This window comes from Salvelinus fontinalis, chromosome 6 (assembly GCF_029448725.1).
Source record: "Salvelinus fontinalis isolate EN_2023a chromosome 6, ASM2944872v1, whole genome shotgun sequence".
Classification (NCBI taxonomy): Eukaryota; Metazoa; Chordata; class Actinopteri; order Salmoniformes; family Salmonidae; genus Salvelinus; species Salvelinus fontinalis.
The window spans coordinates 81,034,450-81,049,939 of NC_074670.1; the positions used below are offsets into that span (position 1 = coordinate 81,034,450).

General features: G+C 42.4%; 1 protein-coding gene across 1 annotated transcript in view; it reads right to left on the reverse strand.

The window, feature by feature from the left end:
* Positions 1-537: 537 nt before the first annotated feature.
* polr1d (RNA polymerase I and III subunit D) overlaps positions 538-15,490 on the reverse strand; it is a 31,850-nt gene continuing 16,897 nt past the window's right edge. The window contains exon 5 of the mRNA XM_055927829.1: positions 538-775. Within this exon, the coding sequence (XP_055783804.1) occupies positions 728-775 (48 nt within the window). The 3' untranslated portion in view covers positions 538-727. The remainder of the gene's footprint in view (positions 776-15,490) is intronic.

Here is a 15,490-nt window from a genome sequence, read left to right on the forward strand (position 1 = left end):
ACTTTACAAAATGTGGAAAAAGGGAAGGGGTCTGAATACTGTCAGAATGAACAGACTGACTTAGCTCGTTCTGATATTTCTAAATTCCTTCCATTTTGAAGATTTGTGTGTGTTGTTAGGTATTACTGCACTGTTTGAGCTAGAAACATTAGCATTTTGCTGCACCTGCGATAACATCTGCAAAATGTGTACACGACCAATACAATTTGAAATCAGTTAAGAGTCTGGAAAACATTCAACAGAACAAAGTTCCGTGAGTTAAACTGCACCAACACACTCCAGGTGAACTGAGCCCGGACAGATCCTACAGAATAGTTTCATGAAGTGGTGTTGATGTCTGTTCCTCTGTAGGGAGACAGCTCTCCACAGTCCCAAATGGAATCCTATGGACCCTGGTCTAAAGTAGTGCACTATATAGGGAATAGGGTTCTCTGGTCTAAAGTAGAGGATTATATATGGAATAGGGTGCTATTTGCGAAGCACCCCTCATCTGATTAATGGATTTATTAATCACACCAGTCACAACAAACGAGTCAATTCTCTTATAAAATACTTTAGTAGAGTTTAGACAAACAGAATGTCATGCCGACTGGATCCTGGTCCAATCACAACATGAGATTGGTTCACTGGGAGAACAAATCATTCTTATCTATCAACAATGTACAGCATTAGGATCAAAATACAGAGACGTATGTTTCATATCCCGTCCAGGCTCCCGCTGGGCTTCTCACTCCATGACGTCCTCCTGCTGTGATCTGAACTCACTCACCCTCCTCTACACACACACACACACACACACACACACACACACACACACACACACACACACACACACACACACACACACACACACACACACACACACACACACACACACACACACACACACACACACACACACACACACACACACGTTAACCCAATAACACAGCAGATACTAGGGTACATCTATCAGTTTAACAGCAGAGATCTAATCATAAGACACTGTAAATAGTATCTAACAGTCCCCACTACTGTTATAACTGATACAGTCCCCACTACTGTTATAACTGATACAGTCCCCACTACTGTTATAACTGACACAGTCCCCACTACTGTTATAACAGACACAGTCCCCACTACTGTTATAACTGATACAGTCCCCACTACTGTTATAACTGATACAGTCCCCACTACTGTTATAACTGACACAGTCCCCACTACTGTTATAACTGACACAGTCCCCACTACTGTTATAACTGATACAGTCCCCACTACTGTTATAACAGACACAGTCCCCACTACTGTTATAACTGATACAGTCCCCACTACTGTTATAACAGACACAGTCCCCACTACTGTTATAACTGATACAGTCCCCACTACTGTTATAACAGACACAGTCCCCACTACTGTTATAACTGACACAGTCCCCACTACTGTTATAACTAATACAGTCCCCACTACTGTTATAACTGACACAGTCCCCACTACTGTTATAACTGACACAGTCCCCACTACTGTTATAACTGATACAGTCCCCACTACTGTTATAACAGTCCCCACTACTGTTATAACTGACACAGTCCCCACTACTGTTATAACTGATACAGTCCCCACTACTGTTATAACAGACACAGTCCCCACTACTGTTATAACTGATACAGTCCCCACTACTGTTATAACAGACACAGTCCCCACTACTGTTATAACTGACACAGTCCCCACTACTGTTATAACTGATACAGTCCCCACTACTGTTATAACTGACACAGTCCCCACTACTGTTATAACTGATACAGTCCCCACTACTGTTATAACTGACACAGTCCCCACTACTGTTATAACTGACACAGTCCCCACTACTGTTATAACTGACACAGTCCCCACTACTGTTATAACTGACACAGTCCCCACTACTGTTATAACTGATACAGTCCCCACTACTGTTATAACAGACACAGTCCCCACTACTGTTATAACAGACACAGTCCCCACTACTGTTATAACTGATACAGTCCCCACTACTGTTATAACTGATACAGTCCCCACTACTGTTATAACAGACACAGTCCCCACTACTGTTATAACAGACACAGTCCCCACTACTGTTATAACAGACACAGTCCCCACTACTGTTATAACTAATACAGTCCCCACTACTGTTATAACTGACACAGTCCCCACTACTGTTATAACTGACACAGTCCCCACTACTGTTATAACTGACACAGTCCCCACTACTGTTATAACTGACACAGTCCCCACTACTGTTATAACTGATACAGTCCCCACTACTGTTATAACAGTCCCCACTACTGTTATAACTGACACAGTCCCCACTACTGTTATAACTGATACAGTCCCCACTACTGTTATAACAGACACAGTCCCCACTACTGTTATAACTGATACAGTCCCCACTACTGTTATAACTGATACAGTCCCCACTACTGTTATAACTGACACAGTCCCCACTACTGTTATAACAGACACAGTCCCCACTACTGTTATAACAGTCCCCACTACTGTTATAACTGATACAGTCCCCACTACTGTTATAACTGATACAGTCCCCACTACTGTTATAACAGACACAGTCCTCACTACTGTTAACAGACACAGTCCCCACTACTGTTATAACAGTCCCCACTACTGTTATAACAGTCTCCACTACTGTTATAACAGACACAGTCCCCACTACTGTTATAACAGACACAGTCCCCACTACTGTTATAACAGACACAGTCCCCACTACTGTTATAACTGACACAGTCCCCACTACTGTTATAACTGACACAGTCCCCACTACTGTTATAACAGTCCCCACTACTGTTATAACAGACAGTTCCCACTACTGTTATAACTGACACAGTCTCCACTACTGTTATAACTGATACAGTCCCCACTACTGTTATAACAGACACAGTCCCCACTACTGTTATAACTGATACAGTCCCCACTACTGTTATAACTGATACAGTCCCCACTACTGTTATAACTGATACAGTCCCCACTACTGTTATAACTGATACAGTCCCCACTACTGTTATAACTGATACAGTCCCCACTACTGACATAACTGATACAGTCCCCACTACTGTTATAACAGACACAGTCCCCACTACTGTTATAACAGACAAAGTCCCCACTACTGTTATAACAGACACAGTCCCCACTACTGTTATAACAGACACAGTCCCCACTACTGTTATAACAGATACAGTCCCCACTACTGTTATAACAGTCCCAACTACTGTTATAACTGACACAGTCCCCACTACTGTTATAACAGATACAGTCCCCACTACTGTTATAACAGATACAGTCCCCACTACTGTTATAACTGACACAGTCCCCACTACTGTTATAACTGACACAGTCCCCACTACTGTTATAACTGACACAGTCCCCACTACTGTTATAACAGACACAGTCCCCACTACTGTTATAACAGATACAGTCCCCACTACTGTTATAACAGTCCCCACTACTGTTATAACTGACACAGTCCCCACTACTGTTATAACAGATACAGTCCCCACTACTGTTATAACAGATACAGTCCCCACTACTGTTATAACTGATACAGTCCCCACTACTGTTATAACTGATACAGTCCCCACTACTGTTATAACTGATACAGTCCCCACTACTGTTATAACTGACACAGTCCCCACTACTGTTATAACTGACACAGTCCCCACTACTGTTATAACTGACACAGTCCCCACTACTGTTATAACTGACACAGTCCCCACTACTGTTATAACAGTCTCCACTACTGTTATAACAGACACAGTCCCCACTACTGTTATAACAGACAGTCCCCACTACTGTTATAACAGACACAGTCCCCACTACTGTTATAACTGACACAGTCCCCACTGTTATAACTGACACAGTCCCCACTACTGTTATAACAGTCCCCACTACTGTTATAACAGACAGTTCCCACTACTGTTATAACTGACACAGTCTCCACTACTGTTATAACTGATACAGTCCCCACTACTGTTATAACTGATACAGTCCCCACTACTGTTATAACTGATACAGTCCCCACTACTGTTATAACTGATACAGTCCCCACTACTGTTATAAGAGACACAGTCCCCACTACTGTTATAACTGATACAGTCCCCACTACTGTTATAACTGATACAGTCCCCACTACTGTTATAACTGATACAGTCCCCACTACTGTTATAACTGATACAGTCCCCACTACTGTTATAACTGATACAGTCCCCACTACTGTTATAACTGACACAGTCCCCACTACTGTTATAACAGACACAGTCCCCACTACTGTTATAACAGACACAGTCCCCACTACTGTTATAACAGATACAGTCCCCACTACTGTTATAACAGTCCCAACTACTGTTATAACTGACACAGTCCCCACTACTGTTATAACAGACACAGTCCCCACTACTGTTATAACAGATACAGTCCCCACTACTGTTATAACAGATACAGTCCCCACTACTGTTATAACTGACACAGTCCCCACTACTGTTATAACTGACACAGTCCCCAGTACTGTTATAACAGACACAGTCCCCACTACTGTTATAACAGACACAGTCCCCACTACTGTTATAACAGACACAGTCCCCACTACTGTTATAACAGATACAGTCCCCACTACTGTTATAACAGTCCCCACTACTGTTATAACTGACACAGTCCCCACTACTGTTATAACAGATACAGTCCCCACTACTGTTATAACAGATACAGTCCCCACTACTGTTATAACTGATACAGTCCCCACTACTGTTATAACTGATACAGTCCCCACTACTGTTATAACTGATACAGTCCCCACTACTGTTATAACTGACACAGTCCCCACTACTGTTATAACAGACACAGTCCCCACTACTGTTATAACAGTCCCCACTACTGTTATAACTGATACAGTCCCCACTACTGTTATAACTGATACAGTCCCCACTACTGTTATAACAGACACAGTCCTCACTACTGTTAACAGACACAGTCCCCACTACTGTTATAACAGTCCCCACTACTGTTATAACAGTCTCCACTACTGTTATAACAGTCTCCACTACTGTTATAACAGTCCCCACTACTGTTATAACAGACACAGTCCCCACTACTGTTATAACAGACACAGTCCCCACTACTGTTATAACAGACACAGTCCCCACTACTGTTATAACAGACACAGTCCCCACTACTGTTATAACAGACACAGTCCCCACTACTGTTATAACAGTCCCCACTACTGTTATAACAGACAGTTCCCACTACTGTTATAACTGACACAGTCTCCACTACTGTTATAACTGATACAGTCCCCACTACTGTTATAACTGATACAGTCCCCACTACTGTTATAACTGATACAGTCCCCACTACTGTTATAACTGATACAGTCCCCACTACTGTTATAACTGATACAGTCCCCACTACTGTTATAACTGATACAGTCCCCACTACTGTTATAACTGATACAGTCCCCACTACTGTTATAACTGATACAGTCCCCACTACTGTTATAACTGATACAGTACCCACTACTGTTATAACTGACACAGTCCCCACTACTGTTATAACAGACACAGTCCCCACTACTGTTATAACAGACACAGTCCCCACTACTGTTATAACAGATACAGTCCCCACTACTGTTATAACAGTCCCAACTACTGTTATAACTGACAGTCCCCACTACTGTTATAACAGATACAGTCCCCACTACTGTTATAACAGATACAGTCCCCACTACTGTTATAACTGACACAGTCCCCACTACTGTTATAACTGACACAGTCCCCACTACTGTTATAACTGACACAGTCCCCACTACTGTTATAACAGACACAGTCCCCACTACTGTTATAACAGATACAGTCCCCACTACTGTTATAACAGTCCCCACTACTGTTATAACTGACACAGTCCCCACTACTGTTATAACAGATACAGTCCCCACTACTGTTATAACAGATACAGTCCCCACTACTGTTATAACAGATACAGTCCCCACTACTGTTATAACTGATACAGTCCCCACTACTGTTATAACTGATACAGTCCCCACTACTGTTATAACTGATACAGTCCCCACTACTGTTATAACTGACAGTCCCCACTACTGTTATAACTGACACAATCCCCACTACTGTTATAACTGACACAGTCTCCACTACTGTTATAACAGACACAGTCCCCACTACTGTTATAACTGATACAGTCCCCACTACTGTTATAACAGACAGAGTCCCCACTACTGTTATAACAGACACAGTCCCCACTACTGTTATAACTGACACAGTCCCCACTACTGTTATAACTGACACAGTCCCCACTACTGTTATAACTGACACAGTCCCCACTACTGTTATAACAGTCCCCACTACTGTTATAACAGACAGTTCCCACTACTGTTATAACTGACACAGTCTCCACTACTGTTATAACTGACACAGTCTCCACTACTGTTATAACTGATACAGTCCCCACTACTGTTATAACTGATACAGTCCCCACTACTGTTATAACTGATACAGTCCCCACTACTGTTATAACTGATACAGTCCCCACTACTGTTATAACAGACACAGTCCCCACTACTGTTATAACTGATACAGTCCCCACTACTGTTATAACTGATACAGTCCCCACTACTGTTATAACTGATACAGTCCCCACTACTGTTATAACTGATACAGTCCCCACTACTGTTATAACTGATACAGTCCCCACTACTGTTATAACTGACACAGTCCCCACTACTGTTATAACTGACACAGTCCCCACTACTGTTATAACTGACACAGTCCCCACTACTGTTATAACTGATACAGTCCCCACTACTGTTATAACAGACACAGTCCCCACTACTGTTATAACAGACACAGTCCCCACTACTGTTATAACTGATACAGTCCCCACTACTGTTATAACAGACACAGTCCCCACTACTGTTATAACTGACACAGTCCCCACTACTGTTATAACAGTCCCCACTACTGTTATAACAGTCCCCACTACTGTTATAACTGATACAGTCCCCACTACTGTTATAACAGTCCCCACTACTGTTATAACTGACACAGTCCCCACTACTGTTATAACAGACACAGTCCCCACTACTGTTATAACTGACACAGTCCCCACTACTGTTATAACAGTCCCCACTACTGTTATAACTGATACAGTCCCCACTACTGTTATAACAGTCCCCACTACTGTTATAACTGACACAGTCCCCACTACTGTTATAACAGACACAGTCCCCACTACTGTTATAACTGACACAGTCCCCACTACTGTTATAACAGTCCCCACTACTGTTATAACTGATACAGTCCCCACTACTGTTATAACAGTCCCCACTACTGTTATAACAGACACAGTCCCCAATACTGTTATAACAGTCCCCACTACTGTTATAACAGACACAGTCCCCACTACTGTTATAACTGACACAGTCCCCACTACTGTTATAACAGTCCCCACTACTGTTATAACTGATACAGTCCCCACTACTGTTATAACAGTCCCCACTACTGTTATAACTGATACAGTCCCCACTACTGTTATAACTGTCCCCACTACTGTTATAACTGATACAGTCCCCACTACTGTTATAACTGATACAGTCCCCACTACTGTTATAACTGATACAGTCCCCACTACTGTTATAACTGACACAGTCCCCACTACTGTTATAACAGACACAGTCCCCACTACTGTTATAACAGACACAGTCCCCACTACTGTTATAACAGACACAGTCCCCACTACTGTTATAACTGATACAGTCCCCACTACTGTTATAACTGATACAGTCCCCACTACTGTTATAACAGACACAGTCCCCACTACTGTTATAACTGACACAGTCCCCACTACTGTTATAACTGATACAGTCCCCACTACTGTTATAACAGTCCCCACTACTGTTATAACTGATACAGTCCCCACTACTGTTATAACTGATAAAGTCCCCACTACTGTTATAACTGACACAGTCCCCACTACTGTTATAACTGACACAGTCCCCAATACTGTTATAACAGACAGAGTCCCCACTACTGTTATAACTCATACAGTCCCCTCTACTGTTATAACAGTCCCCACTACTGTTATAACTGACACAGTCCCCAATACTGTTATAACAGACACAGTCCCCACTACTGTTATAACTGATACAGTCCCGACTACTGTTATAACAGTCCCCACTACTGTTATAACTGATACAGTCCCCACTACTGTTATAACTGACACAGTCCCCACTACTGTTATAACTGACACAGTCCCCACTACTGTTATAACTGATACAGTCCCCACTACTGTTATAACAGATACAGTCCCCACTACTGTTATAACAGTCCCCACTACTGTTATAACTGACACAGTCCCCACTACTGTTATAACAGTCCCCACTACTGTTATAACTGACACAGTCCCCACTACTGTTATAACTGATACAGTCCCCACTACTGTTATAACTGATACAGTCCCCACTACTGTTATAACTGTCCCCACTACTGTTATAACAGACACAGTCCCCACTACTGTTATAACTGTCCCCACTACTGTTATAACTGACACAGTCCCCACTACTGTTATAACAGTCCCCACTACTGTTATAACTGACACAGTCCCCAATACTGTTATAACAGACACAGTCCCCACTACTGTTATAACTGATACAGTCCCGACTACTGTTATAACAGTCCCCACTACTGTTATAACTGATACAGTCCCGACTACTGTTATAACTGATACAGTCCCCACTACTGTTATAACTGATACAGTCCCCACTACTGTTATAACTGACACAGTCCCCACTACTGTTATAACTGATACAGTCCCCACTACTGTTATAACTGATACAGTCCCCACTACTGTTATAACAGACACAGTCCCCACTACTGTTATAACTGATACAGTCCCCACTACTGTTATAACTGATACAGTCCCCACTACTGTTATAACTGATACAGTCCCCACTACTGTTATAACTGACACAGTCCCCACTACTGTTATAACTGATACAGTCCCCACTACTGTTATAACAGTCCCCACTACTGTTATAACTGACACAGTCCCCACTACTGTTATAACAGTCCCCACTACTGTTATAACTGACACAGTCCCCACTACTGTTATAACTGATACAGTCCCCACTACTGTTATAACTGATAGTCCCCACTACTGTTATAACTGATACAGTCCCCACTACTGTTATAACTGTCCCCACTACTGTTATAACAGACACAGTCCCCACTACTGTTATAACTGTCCCCACTACTGTTATAACTGACACAGTCCCCACTACTGTTATAACTGATACAGTCCCCACTACTGTTATAACTGATACAGTCCCCACTACTGTTATAACTGATACAGTCCCCACTACTGTTATAACTGACACAGTCCCCACTACTGTTATAACTGACACAGTCCCCACTACTGTTATAACTGATACAGTCCCCACTACTGTTATAACAGACACAGTCCCCACTACTGTTATAACAGACACAGTCCCCACTACTGTTATAACTGATACAGTCCCCACTACTGTTATAACAGACACAGTCCCCACTACTGTTATAACAGACACAGTCCCCACTACTGTTATAACAGTCCCCACTACTGTTATAACTGATACAGTCCCCACTACTGTTATAACAGTCCCCACTACTGTTATAACTGACACAGTCCCCACTACTGTTATAACAGACACAGTCCCCACTACTGTTATAACTGACACAGTCCCCACTACTGTTATAACAGTCCCCACTACTGTTATAACTGATACAGTCCCCACTACTGTTATAACAGTCCCCACTACTGTTATAACTGACACAGTCCCCACTACTGTTATAACAGACACAGTCCCCACTACTGTTATAACAGTCCCCACTACTGTTATAACTGATACAGTCCCCACTACTGTTATAACAGTCCCCACTACTGTTATAACAGACACAGTCCCCAATACTGTTATAACAGTCCCTACTACTGTTATAACAGACACAGTCCCCACTACTGTTATAACAGTCCCCACTACTGTTATAACAGTCCCCACTACTGTTATAACAGTCCCCACTACTGTTAAAACAGTCCCCACTACTGTTATAACTGATACAGTCCCCACTACTGTTATAACTGTCCCCACTACTGTTATAACTGTCCCCACTACTGTTATAACTGATACAGTCCCCACTACTGTTATAACTGACACAGTCCCCACTACTGTTATAACTGATACAGTCCCCACTACTGTTATAACTGATACAGTCCCCACTACTGTTATAACAGACACAGTCCCCACTACTGTTATAACTGATACAGTCCCCACTACTGTTATAACTGATACAGTCCCCACTACTGTTATAACTGATACAGTCCCCACTACTGTTATAACTGACACAGTCCCCACTACTGTTATAACTGATACAGTCCCCACTACTGTTATAACAGTCCCCACTACTGTTATAACTGACACAGTCCCCACTACTGTTATAACAGTCCCCACTACTGTTATAACTGACACAGTCCCCACTACTGTTATAACTGATACAGTCCCCACTACTGTTATAACTGATAGTCCCCACTACTGTTATAACTGATACAGTCCCCACTACTGTTATAACTGTCCCCACTACTGTTATAACAGACACAGTCCCCACTACTGTTATAACTGTCCCCACTACTGTTATAACTGACACAGTCCCCACTACTGTTATAACTGATACAGTCCCCACTACTGTTATAACTGATACAGTCCCCACTACTGTTATAACTGATACAGTCCCCACTACTGTTATAACTGACACAGTCCCCACTACTGTTATAACTGACACAGTCCCCACTACTGTTATAACTGATACAGTCCCCACTACTGTTATAACAGACACAGTCCCCACTACTGTTATAACAGACACAGTCCCCACTACTGTTATAACTGATACAGTCCCCACTACTGTTATAACAGACACAGTCCCCACTACTGTTATAACAGACACAGTCCCCACTACTGTTATAACAGTCCCCACTACTGTTATAACTGATACAGTCCCCACTACTGTTATAACAGTCCCCACTACTGTTATAACTGACACAGTCCCCACTACTGTTATAACAGACACAGTCCCCACTACTGTTATAACTGACACAGTCCCCACTACTGTTATAACAGTCCCCACTACTGTTATAACTGATACAGTCCCCACTACTGTTATAACAGTCCCCACTACTGTTATAACTGACACAGTCCCCACTACTGTTATAACAGACACAGTCCCCACTACTGTTATAACAGTCCCCACTACTGTTATAACTGATACAGTCCCCACTACTGTTATAACAGTCCCCACTACTGTTATAACAGACACAGTCCCCAATACTGTTATAACAGTCCCTACTACTGTTATAACAGACACAGTCCCCACTACTGTTATAACAGTCCCCACTACTGTTATAACAGTCCCCACTACTGTTAAAACAGTCCCCACTACTGTTATAACTGATACAGTCCCCACTACTGTTATAACTGTCCCCACTACTGTTATAACTGTCCCCACTACTGTTATAACTGATACAGTCCCCACTACTGTTATAACTGACACAGTCCCCACTACTGTTATAACAGACACAGTCCCCACTACTGTTATAACAGACACAGTCCCCACTACTGTTATAACAGACACAGTCCCCACTACTGTTATAACAGACACAGTCCCCACTACTGTTATAACTGATACAGTCCCCACTACTGTTATAACTGATACAGTCCCCACTACTGTTATAACAGTCCCCACTACTGTTATAACTGATACAGTCCCCACTACTGTTATAACTGATAAAGTCCCCACTACTGTTATAACTGACACAGTCCCCACTACTGTTATAACTGACACAGTCCCCAATACTGTTATAACAGACACAGTCCCCACTACTGTTATAACTCATACAGTCCCCTCTACTGTTATAACAGTCCCCACTACTGTTATAACTGACACAGTCCCCAATACTGTTATAACAGACACAGTCCCCACTACTGTTATAACTGATACAGTCCCGACTACTGTTATAACAGTCCCCACTACTGTTATAACTGATACAGTCCCCACTACTGTTATAACTGATACAGTCCCCACTACTGTTATAACTGACACAGTCCCCACTACTGTTATAACTGATACAGTCCCCACTACTGTTATAACTGATACAGTCCCCACTACTGTTATAACAGACACAGTCCCCACTACTGTTATAACTGATACAGTCCCCACTACTGTTATAACTGATACAGTCCCCACTACTGTTATAACTGATACAGTCCCCACTACTGTTATAACTGATACAGTCCCCACTACTGTTATAACTGATACAGTCCCCACTACTGTTATAACTGATACAGTCCCCACTACTGTTATAACAGTCCCCACTACTGTTATAACTGACACAGTCCCCACTACTGTTATAACAGTCCCCACTACTGTTATAATTGACACAGTCCCCACTACTGTTATAACTGATACAGTCCCCACTACTGTTATAACTGATACAGTCCCCACTACTGTTATAACTGTCCCCACTACTGTTATAACAGACACAGTCCCCACTACTGTTATAACTGTCCCCACTACTGTTATAACTGACACAGTCCCCACTACTGTTATAACAGTCCCCACTACTGTTATAACTGACACAGTCCCCAATACTGTTATAACAGACACAGTCCCCACTACTGTTATAACTGATACAGTCCCGACTACTGTTATAACAGTCCCCACTACTGTTATAACTGATACAGTCCCCACTACTGTTATAACTGATACAGTCCCCACTACTGTTATAACTGACACAGTCCCCACTACTGTTATAACAGACACAGTCCCCACTACTGTTATAACAGACACAGTCCCCACTACTGTTATAACAGTCCCCACTACTGTTATAACTGATACAGTCCCCACTACTGTTATAACAGTCCCCACTACTGTTATAACTGACACAGTCCCCACTACTGTTATAACAGACACAGTCCCCACTACTGTTATAACTGACACAGTCCCCACTACTGTTATAACAGTCCCCACTACTGTTATAACTGATACAGTCCCCACTACTGTTATAACAGTCCCCACTACTGTTATAACTGACACAGTCCCCACTACTGTTATAACAGACACAGTCCCCACTACTGTTATAACAGTCCCCACTACTGTTATAACTGATACAGTCCCCACTACTGTTATAACAGTCCCCACTACTGTTATAACAGACACAGTCCCCAATACTGTTATAACAGTCCCTACTACTGTTATAACAGACACAGTCCCCACTACTGTTATAACAGTCCCCACTACTGTTATAACAGTCCCCACTACTGTTATAACAGTCCCCACTACTGTTAAAACAGTCCCCACTACTGTTATAACTGATACAGTCCCCACTACTGTTATAACTGTCCCCACTACTGTTATAACTGTCCCCACTACTGTTATAACTGATACAGTCCCCACTACTGTTATAACTGACACAGTCCCCACTACTGTTATAACAGACACAGTCCCCACTACTGTTATAACAGACACAGTCCCCACTACTGTTATAACAGACACAGTCCCCACTACTGTTATAACAGACACAGTCCCCACTACTGTTATAACTGATACAGTCCCCACTACTGTTATAACTGATACAGTCCCCACTACTGTTATAACAGACACAGTCCCCACTACTGTTATAACTGACACAGTCCCCACTACTGTTATAACTGATACAGTCCCCACTACTGTTATAACAGTCCCCACTACTGTTATAACTGATACAGTCCCCACTACTGTTATAACTGATAAAGTCCCCACTACTGTTATAACTGACACAGTCCCCACTACTGTTATAACTGACACAGTCCCCAATACTGTTATAACAGACACAGTCCCCACTACTGTTATAACTCATACAGTCCCCTCTACTGTTATAACAGTCCCCACTACTGTTATAACTGACACAGTCCCCAATACTGTTATAACAGACACAGTCCCCACTACTGTTATAACTGATACAGTCCCGACTACTGTTATAACAGTCCCCACTACTGTTATAACTGATACAGTCCCCACTACTGTTATAACTGATACAGTCCCCACTACTGTTATAACTGACACAGTCCCCACTACTGTTATAACTGATACAGTCCCCACTACTGTTATAACTGATACAGTCCCCACTACTGTTATAACAGTCCCCACTACTGTTATAACTGACACAGTCCCCACTACTGTTATAACAGTCCCCACTACTGTTATAATTGACACAGTCCCCACTACTGTTATAACTGATACAGTCCCCACTACTGTTATAACTGATACAGTCCCCACTACTGTTATAACTGTCCCCACTACTGTTATAACAGACACAGTCCCCACTACTGTTATAACTGTCCCCACTACTGTTATAACTGACACAGTCCCCACTACTGTTATAACAGTCCCCACTACTGTTATAACTGACACAGTCCCCAATACTGTTATAACAGACACAGTCCCCACTACTGTTATAACTGATACAGTCCCGACTACTGTTATAACAGTCCCCACTACTGTTATAACTGATACAGTCCCCACTACTGTTATAACTGATACAGTCCCCACTACTGTTATAACTGACACAGTCCCCACTACTGTTATAACTGATACAGTCCCCACTACTGTTATAACAGACACAGTCCCCACTACTGTTATAACAGACACAGTCCCCACTACTGTTATAACTGATACAGTCCCCACTACTGTTATAACTGATACAGTCCCCACTACTGTTATAACTGACACAGTCCCCACTACTGTTATAACTGACACAGTCCCCACTACTGTTATAACAGTCCCCACTACTGTTATAACAGTCCCCACTACTGTTATAACAGTCCCCACTACTGTTATAACAGTCCCCACTACTGTTATAACTGACACAGTCCCCACTACTGTTATAACTGATACAGTCCCCACTACTGTTATAACTGATACAGTCCCCACTACTGTTATAACTGTCCCCACTACTGTTATAACAGACACAGTCCCCACTACTGTTATAACTGTCCCCACTACTGTTATAACTGACACAGTCCCCACTACTGTTATAACTGATACAGTCCCCACTACTGTTATAACAGACACAGTCCCCACTACTGTTATAACAGTCCCCACTACTGTTATAACAGTCCCCACTACTGTTATAACTGATACAGTCCCCACTACTGTTATAACAGACACAGTCCCCACTACTGTTATAACAGTCCCCACTACTGTTATAACAGTCCCCACTACTGTTATAACAGTCCCCACTACTGTTATAACAGTCCCCACTACTGTTATAACAGTCCCCACTACTGTTATAACAGTCCCCACTACTGTTATAACAGTCCCCACTACTGTTATAACAGTCCCCACTACTGTTATAACAGTCCCCACTACTGTTATAACAGTCCCCACTACTGTTATAACAG